The 16145-nt window shown below is 37.5% G+C and overlaps 2 protein-coding genes across 3 annotated transcripts in view; one reads left to right on the top strand and one right to left on the bottom strand.

Moving 5' to 3' along the window:
• The window catches only part of M (miniature), a 148829-nt gene that overhangs the window by 73810 nt on the left and 58874 nt on the right, over positions 1–16145 (top strand). The gene's annotated exons all lie outside the window — the stretch shown is intronic.
• The window catches only part of Sol1, a 279883-nt gene that overhangs the window by 237430 nt on the left and 26308 nt on the right, over positions 1–16145 (bottom strand). For both annotated transcript variants that reach the window (XM_070312774.1, XM_070312775.1), the window contains exon 2: positions 2808–2874. In XM_070312774.1, coding sequence (XP_070168875.1) covers positions 2808–2874 — 67 coding nt within the window. The remainder of the gene's footprint in view (positions 1–2807; positions 2875–16145) is intronic.

Raw genomic sequence — 16145 nt, 5'->3', positions numbered from 1 at the left:
TAGAAAATTTAACTTGCACCCACGCCCCCTCGCCCGTCTCGGAGAACTCGGAAAGATAAACTCGGAAAAGTTTGTAATTGCACGACGATTACAACTTAAATATGCGCTTTAGCGCGGCCAGAGAATTTACAAGTACCCTCTCTCCTTCTCGCGCGGCCTTTAATTAATATTACTCTTGGATCGGTGTATCTGGCTCGTGTAACATGAGTACGCGGCCAAATCCGACGAGATATAGACCGGGGGTCCCCAAGTTTTGCCGCTTTCCACGAGGCGGTATTATTAAACTTCCGGTAAGCCGAAAGCGAGCATATTCCGGACTCGCTTCGGTCTAAGATCGTAATAGCGAACTTTTGCCCCCGACGCAACCACCGACGAGATTTCTCAGCCGGTTCGCCAGCGGCAAACTGAGCAAAATTATTCGCCAGCGCGTGACGCGGCCGAATTGATTAGATCTAAACTTGCTTCTGCAAACGTGATATCCAGTAGCACTCGGACGTGACGACGTTACGAGGTAACAAACGAGAGTGTGTGAGAGAGAGAGAGAGAGAGAGAGAGAGTGAGAGAGGAATAGTGAGAAATTAACGTATCGTGTTCCGGCTAACGTTGGAATTTTCGCTAATTCCACTTGATGAACCCGAACGTTGCGCGTTGACAGGCTAAAACCATCGAAATATTTCCGCACGCGCGAAAACGAGAAGAGAGAAAGAGAGACAGAGACAGATAGTGGAGCGAGAAAGCGAGGGGGAATCGTTTGTTCCGCGCTGTTAACCGCATGTGCGATGCGCGCGCGTCTCTACTGTAAACTGTAACTCTGGCTCTCTCGATGACGCCGCGCGACCGAAGCGATGAATATCCTCCGCGTGCGTCCCTCACGGCTGGACCAAATTAAATGTCATACACTCGTGCGCGCCGCGTAACGTTGGTCAGTTATACGCCGTCGACCGGCATATTACCAGGTCGCTTCATTATTCTTCTTTCATCGGAAAAATTGCGGCGCGAACGCATTCTAATGGCTCTTCTCATCTCCGTACAGTAATTACGATAAATTGCGTTACCACACTTAATTTTTCGCTCCAGATCTTTGTTGTCCAGATTTTTATGTTTATCAATAATTCACCCTCCTCTTTTTACCTTGTAGAATAATTCCGCTTCAAGCTTTTTTTTTATAAATTCAAAATTTGTGATAAATATATATATTTTATCAATTCCAAATTTACGATGAGAGAGAGAGTAAGTACTTTCGTACTCTAATCGCGCCGTTTCGTCTTTTGTAAGTTTTGAGATATATTATTTTATTAAAGGATAAACACTGACGATACACGATTATGACACTAAATTTCAAATGGAAAAACGACGTTTTACATCGTATCGATGCTTTCTGATTTATGGGTCGGCTTTGGAGCTGACTACTAAAGCAATGAATACCGAGTCGCACTAATCAATCCATCAAGCCGAATATAATTCAGCGTCTGCATCTGACGTCATATAACGTAGTACGTTAACTAAATGCCATTCTTTTTGTAAACGTCTCGCTCATGCGTCATCTCTGCGCTCGCCCATATTGTGCAAAGAAAATGCAAATGTACACGTGTGTATGTATATATATATATATATACAGTTACGGTATGGCCGACACGATATTATCTCGAATAGCATTCTCGTATGAATTTTTACAATCGCTCATTTACAATTTCAAAATACATACAAACGGATTGTATATATGTATAATACGTTGGTGGAATGAACAAACTTCAACGTAATAAGCTGTTCCACCATAATAAAATAGCATAAAATTCGATATGGTTCACCTGGCATGGGAATAAAACACTCGTATTAAGCGATGCCCGCTATGGCTGTAATAGCATAATAGTTTTCCTCGTGCATTATCATGAAAATGTATTAATTAGTAATCTTATCTCGCATACATGCTAACGATTATATTTTTTAGTAACATACTTGGAGTACCGACGAAAAAAAAAAAAAGAAAAATTGAATAATCTAGAAAATTATGATTATATTAATATAATGCAAAAAACATTCGATGAAAAAAATTATCGTTTTTTTGCACCTTTCAATGTTCAATATTGTCTTTACTTCAAAAATATGTATACTTTTTCATGCGATGTGAGGAGAAATTTAAAGTTAAATTTGTATAAGAAAAAAATTAAAAATGGAAGCTTCGAATAAATAATCCAATAGTTAATTAAATAACTTTCTCGTTGAATCGTATTATATCGTATTTTCCCTCTCATTTTCACGCTTTGCATTCAGAATGGGCGGCTTATAACCACCCATCTATTCTATAATGTTATGAGTGTGTTATCAGAAACAGCCACATCGTGTCTCGTGTACCATACACGAGAGAACAAGCGTGTATCCTCACAATTCGTGAGTTTGCGAACGGTACTGGCTAGCCGGCCTCGGCCTCGGCCGGCTCGTGGTAACAGGGGCATTGTTTTTGTCGGACACGTTGCCTGGATACTAATGCGTTCGGGCACCTAACGTCCGGCTATACGTTAAGCCCGATGCGGCAACGTAAATGCGGCTTACGTCCGCGCACGATAACGGATCCTTAAACCGACATGTGTGTGCAATATCGGTTCGCGTTAACAGTAATCCATGTCAGAGAAGGACTCGCCCTATCCATGGAATAATAAAATCCTTTTCCTCTCTCTCCTTTTGAATCTACGAGATTTCGCAATCCGATGACACGACGATAATATTCATCCCCTTCATGTCCCCTTCTTGCCTCTTGCTTGCGATATGCGCGCGCGCGCTCGCCGTTTTAGAAATAAATCGATATTTACCTGGATTTACGGCGTGGCAGTGGTTGAGAAGCGGCAGCCAACAGAGCAGTAGCATCGCTCTCTGCATCTGAAATCAGAATTAACGCCTGAGATGTTTATAAGCATAAGTTGCGCCAATACGTTACGGCTAAAATTACGGCGATGGTTCCGCAAAATGTTCCGGAAAACTCTGATCGCGATTAGAATTATAATTACATTATTCTATCAATTATACTTGGATTTTTTCCGTAAACTTAAAATTGATTTTTTCATGCGAACGCTTCAAGAGTATAAATAGTTAACGATTATACACGTTTCTGGTTTACTTTATTAGAAACTTAACGTGAGTTTTAATTGACAAGACATATAATTCTTTTTGAATTCTGTAAAGTTCTCTTAGTCGAGAATAAATGGTGCTTTCGCGCGTCAAACTCTATTTATATAAAAAAGATCAGCTCAAAGTTCTTCAAACTAAATCTGTCAAAGTTCATCGTGAAAATGCAGATAAACTTTGTACTTTAATCTTCATCGTAACAATTAATTGAAACCAACACGCTTTATATGATTTTGTGTGATGCAACTTTAACGTTTACTTCCTCGTAATGGATTTTTTTTTTTTTTTTTTTTTCAAGAGCGCTTTAGACACATTTTAAATATATTTTAAATAATCTGCGATTGAAGTATTGTATGTAGAATTTTCCATTTCACATTTTTTCGTTTTGTAATAAAATTTTTCATATTAACGTCTATTATTTTCGCACGCGCGTTTAAAGCCGTGATGTAAAATAACCTCGGCGTTATTAATGTGCTTGTTACATGCGAGTAAATACATACATCGAAATCCCGTGTGAAGAACGAAAAATCCTACGCATGCATATATATGGTAAATGCAGAGCGAGAGAGAGAAAGAGAAAGAGAGAGAGAGAGAGAGAGAGAGAGAGAGAGAGAGAGAAATGGAAAGGGAGAAAAAGAGAATAAAGGCAATCCTTTACTGTTCATTGTGCTAATAAAAAATGGACTCGACGCGTGTGGGTGCGCTCGTCACAAGAGATATACTCACGTATGACCGTGCGGTACAAAGGCAGTCGTGCAAGAAGTATTTGGTACCAAAAATTTTTGCAGAGAACGCAATTCGCCTCTCCGCTAACTGCGCGTTCGCGTAAAAAGAGAGCCGATGCATTCGCGAGTCCCATGTATCTCGCGAACGGAACGATTTGTCAGCTCGATTCCGATATCACATCGTGAGGAAATTTAAAATTGCAACATTCACGGGGTACCGATAATCGGCAGCGCAATATTTTGATTAATTTACGTTTGAGGAGAAAAAAATGCTATCTCGTATAATGGCGCAAATCTTGATGACATATTTTTCAATTATTTCTTTTTACCCGATCTATCCTTCGTGATATATGCACCAAAAATCTATCGTTTTCATAGGTTTTAATATTTTTTTATTTCCCCTGTATAGGACACATGTACGATGTGAATAGTACGTAGTGCAAGCGATATAAACGAGATTAATAAAGCGAATGGAAAAAGTCATATATTGACATGTAAATGAGATAAATTCTGGCTCGTGCATTACAAAATACCAGTCGATACTTATGAATCGTATTTGTGATTTGAATATCAATTATGTATTTCAAGCCCACCGCGCATCCATCTTTATGTCGATATGCAAATGAAAAATGTCAAATATTTCGCATGGAACAGTTAATATACATCGCAGCGTGACAATATACTATACATACATCAAAACACAAATATAAACGAATAGCCTGTTTCAAAATAACACTTCTGCGAAAAAAAAAAATTACTGCACTGTGGCAAATAGTGACTCAATATTCACGGTATCGATGAACGGTATTAATCTCATTTTGCGAGAGATAGGCACGAAAGGTCGGGCTGAAAGGTCGCACAGGTCAAAAGTGCACTGACGATTGTATCCTACGTACGGGTTAATACGCCGGGTTGAGTGGAATGGACGATTAAATGAGTAAGTTCTCTTGATATTCTTGCAATTAATGTTCGTTACGTGAATAATTTAGAGACTTCTCGATATGTTTTAATATAAAATTAATAACTTTTTGGATTAATTTATTGTAATATTTTAATGACTTACAGACCGAAATGAATATTTTAATCTATATATATATATTGTATATAAAGCTGATGAAACAGAAATATTTTTTAGAATAAAATAAATTTGGTTGATATCGAAAGTAAACTGCTCTTTAATTACGTATTTGCTAGTAAAAGCAGGCTGTTCTTATTTTATCGTGTCAAAATAAAGCTTAAAAACCCATGAATTGTTATGCCTAAATGCATCAATGCAATACAATGCTGTCAGCGACCTCACTCTATTTCGACGAGAGTAACTTTTTAAAAGCTTTCGACCCAATCGCGTATAACTGTCTTCATTAAAAATGTAACGAAGATGCCATAAAGATGTATGACTCATCCAACGGATCGATCGTTACACCGTCTTAACTTTATTCATCTCTCCCGTGACGTGTATGTAATAAAAAGATAACATTGCTTACGTGAGAATGTAATCGATAGATGTTTCTTCTCTTCTCTCTTTCCCTTAAAATATTTAAAATAAATTTAGAATACGTATAAAATATCCGGTCTGAAAAAAATTGGTAGAGATTGAATAGGAGGAATAAAGCTTCGTATATCTCCGTAAAATGAAGAGATATATGAAGAGACTGACATGTGGAATTAGAGGAAATATCCACGACATCCCCAAAATACGCAATAACTCACATGCCTGACAAGGAAACGTCAAAAAATCACTCCGAATTGCTGTCCGTCAACTCTTTCAGGGCTCTATTATAGTTGGGAGAGACTGTTTTCGCGTTGACACATTGGGTGACCTACTTCGACGGTACCTCTTTATGACTCGTCGTCTTATATAGACAGAAATGTTAGATAGAGCCGACTTCTCATCATGAAGCTCCGTGCCGGATAAAATAGTAGATGATATGGAATGTCAAACGAGCAGAAATATTATATCTCGTTTTCTTTCACGTTTCAGAGTGGCCGCGTGCCAATAAACGAATCGCACCGTTCTAGTTTGCGAGGAAACAAAAAGAGATCGACTGATATTAAAACTTGGTGTATTATCTTAAAATAAACCTGATCATATTTCATAGCTACGCCTCGTGATTTCTTTAATATAAGCTCAATGAGCATGAAATTTCGCGGAGCAAACGAGTTGAAAATTTTTGCGCTGAATCACTGGCGAAGCAAAGATATGCAAAATATCATGGTTTTATTAATTTATATAGATAATTTAATTTGGTAAAAGCGATCACTGCATCTGTCAAAGGACAAATTCATAAGAAAAAGAGAAAGAGAGAAAAAGCAAAATAAAAAATTTCGATTTTCTTTAAACTTTTAGTAAACGATTCAACGGATGAGAACTGGAATTTTCTATTCGTACAAAAAAATCGAGCTTCTCTATGTCTAGGTCAGATATCATTAAAAATTCATATTAGAAATATTCTCTTTTATCTGTTTCTTTTTCTCTTTTGCAAAATATCCAGAATCAAAATTTAATTAATGTTTTTGTTCATTGCGATGAAACATCTTGAAAATTTATTGCGTGTTGTAAATGCGGCATTGTTTGATATTATTTCACATAAAAAAAAACACATTTCAGAGAAATATTACATCGGCGCATTATTACCATATATGCTATTGTCGAGTATTATTGGATGCTGCACCATTTTGCAAACGAATTTTGCGCGCGATATTTGCTCCGCACTTCGTTATTCAAGTAACATTTAATGATGTTTATACGCGCGAGCGCTGTATGCGTGTTCTAAATATACGACATATTTTAGCGATCAATGGCTGATCAAATAGGCAAGGCATATAGAAAATAACATTACGAATAACACACGAACATTTACGGAAATAATAAACCATTTTCGTGGCACTGCTTTATTTCTAGCTTTGTGTGTCATAAATGAGTTCTTTCAGATGACAGTTGAATGCAACGCGATTATATTTACGAACGAATATCATGGATTATTAGTTCGTAATAAAAGATTTCAAAGTAGTATACTGTCTTTTATAAATATAAAAGATATATATATATATATATTATTTGAATCAAAGAGAGCCGTTACAAATTTCTCATAAGGGTATGCAACTCGAAAGATCTTCAACGCCTGCAAGAGCGATCGCGATTCTGTTCTCAACGTTACTCGCATCGTCTTGGATGTAAGTAAATATCCGTAATATCAGTTTAATCGTTTTCTGTCGCTCGTCGGAATGTCGTGTTGCGACTCATACAAAGCCATGCTTCGTCTGCAATGCGAAATCTGGGAGAAAGTTTCGAATTTGTTCGGAAGCGCAAATCTGTTGCGCGTGACATGATCAAACAAGGATAAAGAATTCAAAGAGCACGGTCATGAAGAAAATTTATAATTATATTTATAATTATCGCATATTCATCACGATTGGAAGGATCAATTTATGCGGACTCAAGATGAAAATATGAAGAGATATTTCAAACGTTATTTTTTTCCGAGAGAAAAGTTCTCTCGTATCTTCATATTGCAGGCGATGGAAAAATGATGAATTTAAAATACGACAAAGTGCAGAGAAAGTCTCGTGATTCAATTAGAAAGAATAATTAATTAATCGCAAAGCGATGCGACGCTCATTAAAGTTGGTTATTCGATAAGGCATAACTCGGAGAGTCGCGCGAGAGATCTTTAACAATATCTCAGGTACTGTACGTGAGACACGTTAGTTACAGAGAAGCGTTAATGCGATTTCCGACTGCTTTACAAGCCCATGCCGCCGGTTTCTCGCGGTAACGACGAATCGTTCCGACACGAAGCAGCAATTTGAGCAGACAGCTATGTATCCCGTATGCACGACGAATTGCATCCCGGTAGACAGATGAGTCGCGCTAAAGTTCGTTGGCATTGAAAGTTCCCGTCCTCTATGCTCAGCGTTCGCAACCTGTCCAGCTGCGATTTCGCGCACGCGAGAAATTCGAACAGCAGATTGCAGTGGAACAGAAAGTGTAGCATTCCTGCAGCCATCCCTGCGGCCAGCCGGCCGCAACAACGGACCCGCCGATGTAAAACGGCACTAATGGTGCGAGAGAAATGCGAACTCTTTCTGCCCTGGTCCAGTGATCTCGCAGAATACAAACGTGGCCATGTGTCCGTCGTTATTGCAATAAAATCGTTAAGTACAGAGAATTTTTCGATCAAAAGCGCGAATGATCTTACATGTTCGGAAGAAAACTTTGACCGCAGATTCTTCCAAGAGGATCTCCCGTAATTAATCGAAAGAGTTCATGGCATCTTAACGTGAAGTTGTATAAATTGTGAAGTTAAGATATATAAATCCGATATATATTGTATATAGCGTCGTTATATTAGCTTAATATTGGGTTAAAATTTAGATCGAAAGTTTCGATCGATCCAAAGTTTTGCGAGCGAGTGGAAGAAAAAAAGGTGCGACGCGCGTTATTAAACTTATATTCAACTCTCGCGAGGAGAGTTTTTAATGTCTTGACATCTTGACGGTCGTTACTCTCGTCGGACACGCGTGTATTACGGCGATTTAGCGTCGCAGCGCTATGAGGGTCGGTGACGGATGCCGCTTTCGCTGCTGTGTACCTATATATGGCTCCATTTCGGCACGAGCGAGCAATCATAAACTCTGGCGCGACGACGCTAAATCATAAAGTAAGAACGACAATGAGACTACCACATCATTCGCAGTAGTCGGACTTGCATCCACACGGGCGAAACTTGGTTGTATGGGTCTGACAGATACATACGTGCAGCGAGCGGCAATTCTGCGCGATTGTTTCCGGAGCATAGAGAGAGAGAGAGAGTGATCAATCTTATTTCGCTGATCCAGCTGATAAAGAACATATTCGTAAATCGAGCGACGCGTTAAAACGTGTGTCGTGTGATGGAATAGAAACTCGCGTCGCAACAAAAAGATTCATAAACTCGAGAGTTGGAGATTCATTCATTCGGCAAACTTGCCATCACATCTCGCGCGCGTAGAATTAATATCTCTCGCGAGTTTATTATTCATCCGCCGCGCAATTCCAATCGACCGTAAAGCTCGAGAATTTATATGAATATAACGGTACATGTGTATACGTTTCGCGCACTAAACTCAACTTGATCAAACAAAAATACATAGGTAGGAAGATGTCTGGGCTTATCTATGAAAGTGATATATCTTCCGCCCAAACTTCCGTCGAGAAAGTATCACGGAGAGAAACTAGCAGGATATGCGAGCTACTCGTGCAGTCATGTAGAGAACATCGGATTGATTCCGAAAACATCCGCGGCTAGTTTTCGCGTTTCGCAGTTACCTCCGATCATACTGTAGGTCGGTCCAGAGCTGAATACGCGATGATTTTCCCTCAAAGGGCCACTAGAGTTTGACGAACTCGGTGCCAAGACGGATAATACAGCATTGAAAATGGGAAAGAGGCCGAGACGAAGGATAATAATACGGATAAAGAGAGAAAGAGCAGGCGCAAGTAAAATCGCAAAATAGAACTCCTCGAATTGAGCAACGCGATTGCCCGACGTCATCGGAATTAAAGATACAGATGAGAGCTAAATAATTACGATAGCGATGCTAGTAAGGACTTTTAGTACCTCGGCAAGATTGAAATGCGAGTCCCGTGATATCATTTTTCCGAGCTGTCCGCTTAGTTGATAGGACGGCAGCTAGAAAATAAAGAAAAGGAGACTCGAGATAAGTATTTAAAAAAGAATTAAATAGAAATTTTATAAAAGAGGAAAAGGTAATTCTATATAGGCTTAAAATACTAAAAAGTGTAATACTTATAACTTATGTTTATAAAACGTTGTTATTAAAACTAAAGATTAAATATGTAAATTTATTTCTGTATATATATGTATTCACATTTGCAATGGATATATTTAATTTTATGATGACGGTATGTCATTGCGCTCTTATTCTTTCTACGTGATGAATGACTGCGCAAACAATCAATCCGGATAATTATAGCGAGCAGCTTAGCTGTCTTTTCTTCATCTGCTAGTTTTAGCATACGGAAAGATTTCAAATTTTCAATCACGATCTATTGTCGAATTGTATGAGAGAGGAAAAATTTAATACAACACATTTCTTCCTTGCTATTAATAGATTGCAATATTAAAAGTCAATAGAGTTCGACGTCTCTCAAGCTTATATCTGTAGCAAAGTTATATGATAAAAGACAAAAATAAAAAGACAAAAAGTAACTTAAAGAAAATTATATGAGTTTTCCTATTCTTAAAAAAACTTTATGAGAATTTATTGTTGATTTTTTTTCAATAACTTTAGTTTAAAATTATTTGTAAGAATTTGTGACCGTTATATTATGTATATCGCTACGGAACAAACGCAGGAAACTACTTTCCAAATTCTCATGAATTAATAAGTGCTATGCGACTATCGCAAAATCGAACACAGGGTATTATAATCCGAGTGTAGGCAGACATGATAAAAGGACTTGCACCTGTCCGAAATCGGAGTTTGCGCGCTCGCAAAAGCCGTGGATTTTCGGCCAAAACCCGTGCGTTAATGAATATCCGCGAAATAATTCGCAATTACCCGAATAATCGCCAAGTGGTTCGAAATGGTGTGGCCAAAATTACATATACTAGGCGCACACCTGTGTGCGGCAATAATATCCGAGCCATCGGATATCGTGCAAGAACGAAATATTCGCGCGCGACGAGTATCTCCGCTATTCCTATTTACACGTTCTACGAGTATTTTATATCGCAGTTTATCGAAATTACGCTCGTATTGTCCCGTGATTTTCGTTTTCATCTTTGGTTTCCCGTGGAATTCGACGTGACAAATCATCGACAAGTTTCAGCCGCTCATAAAACTGCAATCCAAGGAAGAATCGCGCTTGCCGCGCATCATTTATTCTTTTTATCGCGACTGGAAGTGCGATAGAAAATCGGGATAATACGAAATGAATTATCCGCGCGTTTAAAAAGAAGAAAGAAAGGAAGGGGAAAAAAGAACAATATTGAATCACCGCGGATTTTCATATATTCGTTAAAAGGGAGAATATAGGCTGAAGAAATTCGATATTTGTACCCAAATGCAACGTTCCCCGGTGAATGGAAATGTAGATCTGATTTCCGATTCATGTTTCCTCCTTGTTTTGGAGTACTGCTCCGAGTAAAGCCCGCTTTCGACTATTTATGATTTGCGACACAAGAATTTGGAACACAATTCTATTTATATTTTACTTATCTGTATAATTAAAGAAGTAAAATATATATATATATATATATAACAATACATACGTATATTTTAGGATAGGCTATATAAAATTATATAAATATATTTTTCTCCCTTTGTCTTGAAAATTTTATTGCAAATTAAATTATTTAAGATAATTTATAGAAATTTAATCAATGTAAATATCTTCTGCAGCGTTGCAATCGCAATATAAAGAAATATATATCTTTATATATATGCACATCAAATTATAGAGATACATAAGTTACAATAAAAAAAAAAAAAAAGAGGAAGACGTTTATTTTCTATAATTTTGTTGACGTTAAAAAAATATGGTTTCAACTTTCAAATAGTTCTATTATATTAAAATTTTGAGAAAATTGTGATTAAAATTGCAAGAAAATACTATTTTAATGTACTTTTTTTACACGTCACATAAATAATAAAATACATGGAGCAATTTTGAAGCCGGAGTTTAGCGCTCAATAAAAACACGGTAAATATTATTTCTTTCTTGTAATAAAAAAAATTATTTTTTTATTCAACTGTATTATTAATATCGATTTATTTTAATGGGTATTCCGTCAAGAATTAAACACAACGGCGAATCTACTATGGATATGCATAAGACACATTTTTTTAGATGAAGTTTGCGTACATGGACTTGCTGGGAATAGTTGAGAGAAAGCAATAGCGAGAAAGATTTTTCTTTTTTCGGTTTTTGCTACAATTCGCTTGCTTATTACATTATTTTGTTTGCGTTAAATAATTAAAAAATTTGCATTCATTTCTCTTTGCAACACATCTGCATTACAAGGAAATTTTATCGATATAAAGAGAAAACTTTTATTTGAGAATGCACAACGTTGAGAAATAAAAGCGGAGTAAAAGAAGAAAATCGATTATATATCGGGACTGTATTTTGTAAAAGAAAGATAGTCATTTAGAAATTGTACGAACGAAGGAAGCTGCATAATTTCATGTAACAAAATAATAAAATAAGGTATCTAGAGAGGTGGATCCGTGCAAAAGTAGATTTAGATCCCCAAGTATTTTATTTTATATGCACATGAGATCGCGGGATACGAAAGAGCACGAAGAGAGTCTCGTCCGGCTACCGCTGGTTAAAAACTACAAAAGCGGACGATGGAAACTTTAATGAAGGGCTCGGCTACTCTATGGCGCGGAAACGAATGCGCACCGAAGGGAGGGAGGAAAAAAGCACGAATTCGCATCTGCCGTTGAAACTTCCACTTCTCTTTGCCGAAGGTGAGGACTTTACGAACTTCTGTTCGTGGTATCGCAACAATGGACTGGTGGCGCGACGGTATATTCTCGATTCCGTCTGGGATCGTATTGTATAACGAGCTCTGTACATTCCCGTTTTACTTGCGTAGGAAAAGTGTAGCCTTCTCTATGTCTAGAATTCGCTTATAACGTGTACAATCGAAAAGTCTCAAGTGTCTCCTCAATTGTCCAATCTTGAGATATCGGAGCTGTGGAATAGGAGACAATATTATCGGAAACGTCACCCTTCGGAAAACCCTTCGAAGCCTTTAAACACAAAGTAAATATTCTACGTGCAAAGCATGCGAAAAATATATCTAGGATAAATCTTTAAAATAAATCGACTGTTCTTTTTATTTTCTGTGTTATTTAAATTCGAATATATTTTGCACACGGAGAAAGTCAAAAGAACAGAGTACGATAGGATGCGATGAGAATTATTAAAAGAGACGAAATCGCTTCTCTCCACGAGGATTCGAGAAATGGGACGGATGTTAGAGAGATGGGAAGCGCCAGAACGGAGGACAGGACGTACAACACTTCCGTAACAATGCTGATCTCCGCTACGAAATAAAACATGGTGGACGAGTTTCGGGGATGGGACGAGGGTAAAGCGAAGCGCGGATAAAGGGAGGGCATGAAAGAGAGGAAAAAAAAAGAAGCCACCGTGCTGTTTGACGGGGAACTAATAAGGCTCCGGGAGGCAAACGCGCCCTGGAAAATGGAAATCGATTTTCTCTCTCTCTCTCTCTCTCTCTCTCTCTCTCTCTCTCTCTCTCTTCCTCCCTCTGTCTCTCGCTTCAGGGCGCTCCTCCCACGCATAGACAATTATCACGATGAGTAAGTTGCATCTCGCACGAATCCCGCTGTCCAGCCTTTGAAATCCTAATGTACAACATCATTAATCTACAGACAAATAATGGCGTTGAATTTCTCGGCTACTCAATATTGGACCACGACTTCATAACAGTTGTTAAACTATACGAAATATATTGGATAAGATAAAGCATTTTTCACACAGAATTATGTAAAAAAACGCAAGCCTGAAACGTAAAAGAATTAAGTTAAGAGAAGAGTTCATCCTATTATATGAAAATGTCTGTCGATAAAATGTTAATAATTGAACGATCGGAAGTAGTAGATTCCCATCACGGATACCGTTCGCAGTCGATCGAGGAAAGGAGACGATGCTACTTGTCGATAATCTTCGTACTTTCGTACTTTGGACAAGTAATCCTTTCTATCGCTCCGGTGCTTTACGAGCTAACGGCTTTATCCGAGGTCATTGGAATCCAAGTTAGGATTAGATGCTGTTATCGATCCAAGAATACCATATGTACGTATATACCAATCTGAATCCTCATTACCCCTGGCGGCTATATACATACACACAATCTGAACAATGTCCTGTAACATCGAAACCTTTCTGTGCTTATTTCTGTATTAAACCTGATTCTTAGAATTAAATTTTTAATTCGGGATTCTAACTTATGTAATTCTAACTTTCATTAAATTTTTCAATTCTTTTTTAAGGATTATAAAAATCTCGATGTATCTTTATAACATAATTTTTCATATTTCATAATGTTATCTAATTAGCTAATTCCTAGATAATAAATTAGATGATCACCGCGTAATTATGATAGCGTAATTATCAGCAGATTTGTTACGACTACGTCATGAAATAAGTTAAGCGCAAATAAACAACAAATACTCATAAGCAATAATATACCAACAACAAAGCACATTACAAGCGTCAAGTTTGTTAAACGTATTTAATATTTCCTAATATTTTTCGCCACCGTATTTCACGTGTAATAATTTTTTGCATACTCTGATTTTTGTAGAGAGTAAATCTGTTTTTAATCAATTACTGTAATAATGATTCATCGATATGCAACTCATTAATCATATGATGTAAAATGCGGAAGGCCGAATGCGCTTTAATATCCGAAAATATTGCAAATTACATTTTATCATCTAATATTTCAAGCCATATTAGTTATATTTATGTGAAGATTAATATGATGCCGAATAAATTTGTATATATACAGGTTGCTCGCATAAATATTAACATAATCTCTTCTGCAAATTATTATTCCTCGAATAACATTATTGAGCTTATATATTTTGATAACGTATTATTGTACGAGAAATATATTTTCAAAATAAATAGATTGTGTGTGCATAATTAATTCACATCGTTTATGAAATTTCTGAAAGACGTGGACAAAAATTAAAAGAACGGTAAAGGGCTGGCAAAGGCTGCTCCGGCGTGCTTCCTTAGGTTATCTAAAACGTCTCCGTACGGAAAAGGACGGGGCATATCCTTAAAACGCATCTATTAAAGTTTCTCCTCTCTTATTACAGCACGGTGGCTTAAAGTTTCACGTTAAAATGAATAGCTTCCTTATGTAGTAGAGACGGTAGAGGTACTAGCTAGCTGGTCCCGACGACCCTCGAGGTGCAACGACGTGGCAGACATTATATTATTATATCCACAAGAATAAAAGGAAACAATCTCTTTCTTTATCTTTCTCTTTCTCTCTTTCCCTTTTTCTCGGGCCCATTATCGCTCCGGCATAAAAGCGTAAGCTTAACATTTTCCACGGAAGAGTCGTTCTAGTCGTTCTACAACAGCGAAATATGCCTGAGCTCGCTACGAAGTCAGTCTAAGCCGTCTTAAACTGCCCGAGCGCCCTGGGAAATGTATCCCTTAACTTAAGCGCGATGAATCTTTGATCGTAGAATGATGTCCGTCCTCTCTGCTCTTGCCTTCGCGCTGACAGGATCCGCGCGCGTAAATGCCAGTTATTAATTATTAAAGGTAGAGAAAATTCGTCGAGACAAGAGATGTCAGTTTAGAATAATCTCGCGAACTTTCCAAGGAAGTCCAAGAAAGATTATCGCGTATATCCCGCGCCGGTGTTAACAGACACGTGTATAAACTGTGCGAATAAGTAACTAGATATCCAAGTATCCCGACGCATATTCTCCCGCTATATTTTTATTCCACGTACCTTTGCAAAGCACGTCTTCCATAGCAGGCTCTGCGCGAACTAATTATCATTTGCTATCATATATTTATGCAACTCATTTGTATATTCTTCCTGTGGAGAAAGAAGAGAGAGAGAGAGAGAGAGAGAGAGAGAGAGAGAGAGAAAGAGAGAAAGCAAGAGAGAGGAAATGATTACCGTGTAGATTAATATGGATGATGTTTAATATTTGGCACAATTTTCCTAAACATTCTTTGCCAGACATTAGTGAAAGAATTACTTTTGCAAATAATGACATTCTTTAATTAATAACACCTCGTCGTTAATAAGCTTTCCCGATTCTAACGAAGCTTTATCGATACTATTTGACAATGAACAAGTTATATCTATATATCTCAATATTTGATCTATGAGCACTCACGCGTATTCGCGAAATTGCCAGACGGCCACGTTGTAAACAGCAATACGGCCGATCATCGAATTTTCGACGTTACATTGCGTGATTATATAACGGATTTAATGAATTTACAAATGGATCTGCCGTCCGCGTCGTAATTCCGAACTATTTATTAACAATACAGCATGATGATTTTGCCGTTATTATTTTAATGACGAAACTATATCGACGGTTACTATTAATGAACAAAGCAGCCGATTATATAGATTATTCATTACGCAATTACGAAATCCGTGAATTAATTGCCAAATAATTAAATTGAAATTCGACCTTTAATTTTCAACAACCACCCCCTTTTGATTCGAGCAATTTTGATTATTGTAATTCCCGTTTCTTCTTCCGATCGAT

Source organism: Polyergus mexicanus, unplaced genomic scaffold, assembly GCF_030449975.1.
Source record: "Polyergus mexicanus isolate NDT 795.1 unplaced genomic scaffold, iyPolMexi1.0 SCAF_23, whole genome shotgun sequence".
Taxonomy (NCBI): Eukaryota; Metazoa; Arthropoda; class Insecta; order Hymenoptera; family Formicidae; genus Polyergus; species Polyergus mexicanus.
Note: the sequence above shows the minus strand (reverse complement) of the source record. Positions and strands in the feature narration are given on the sequence as shown.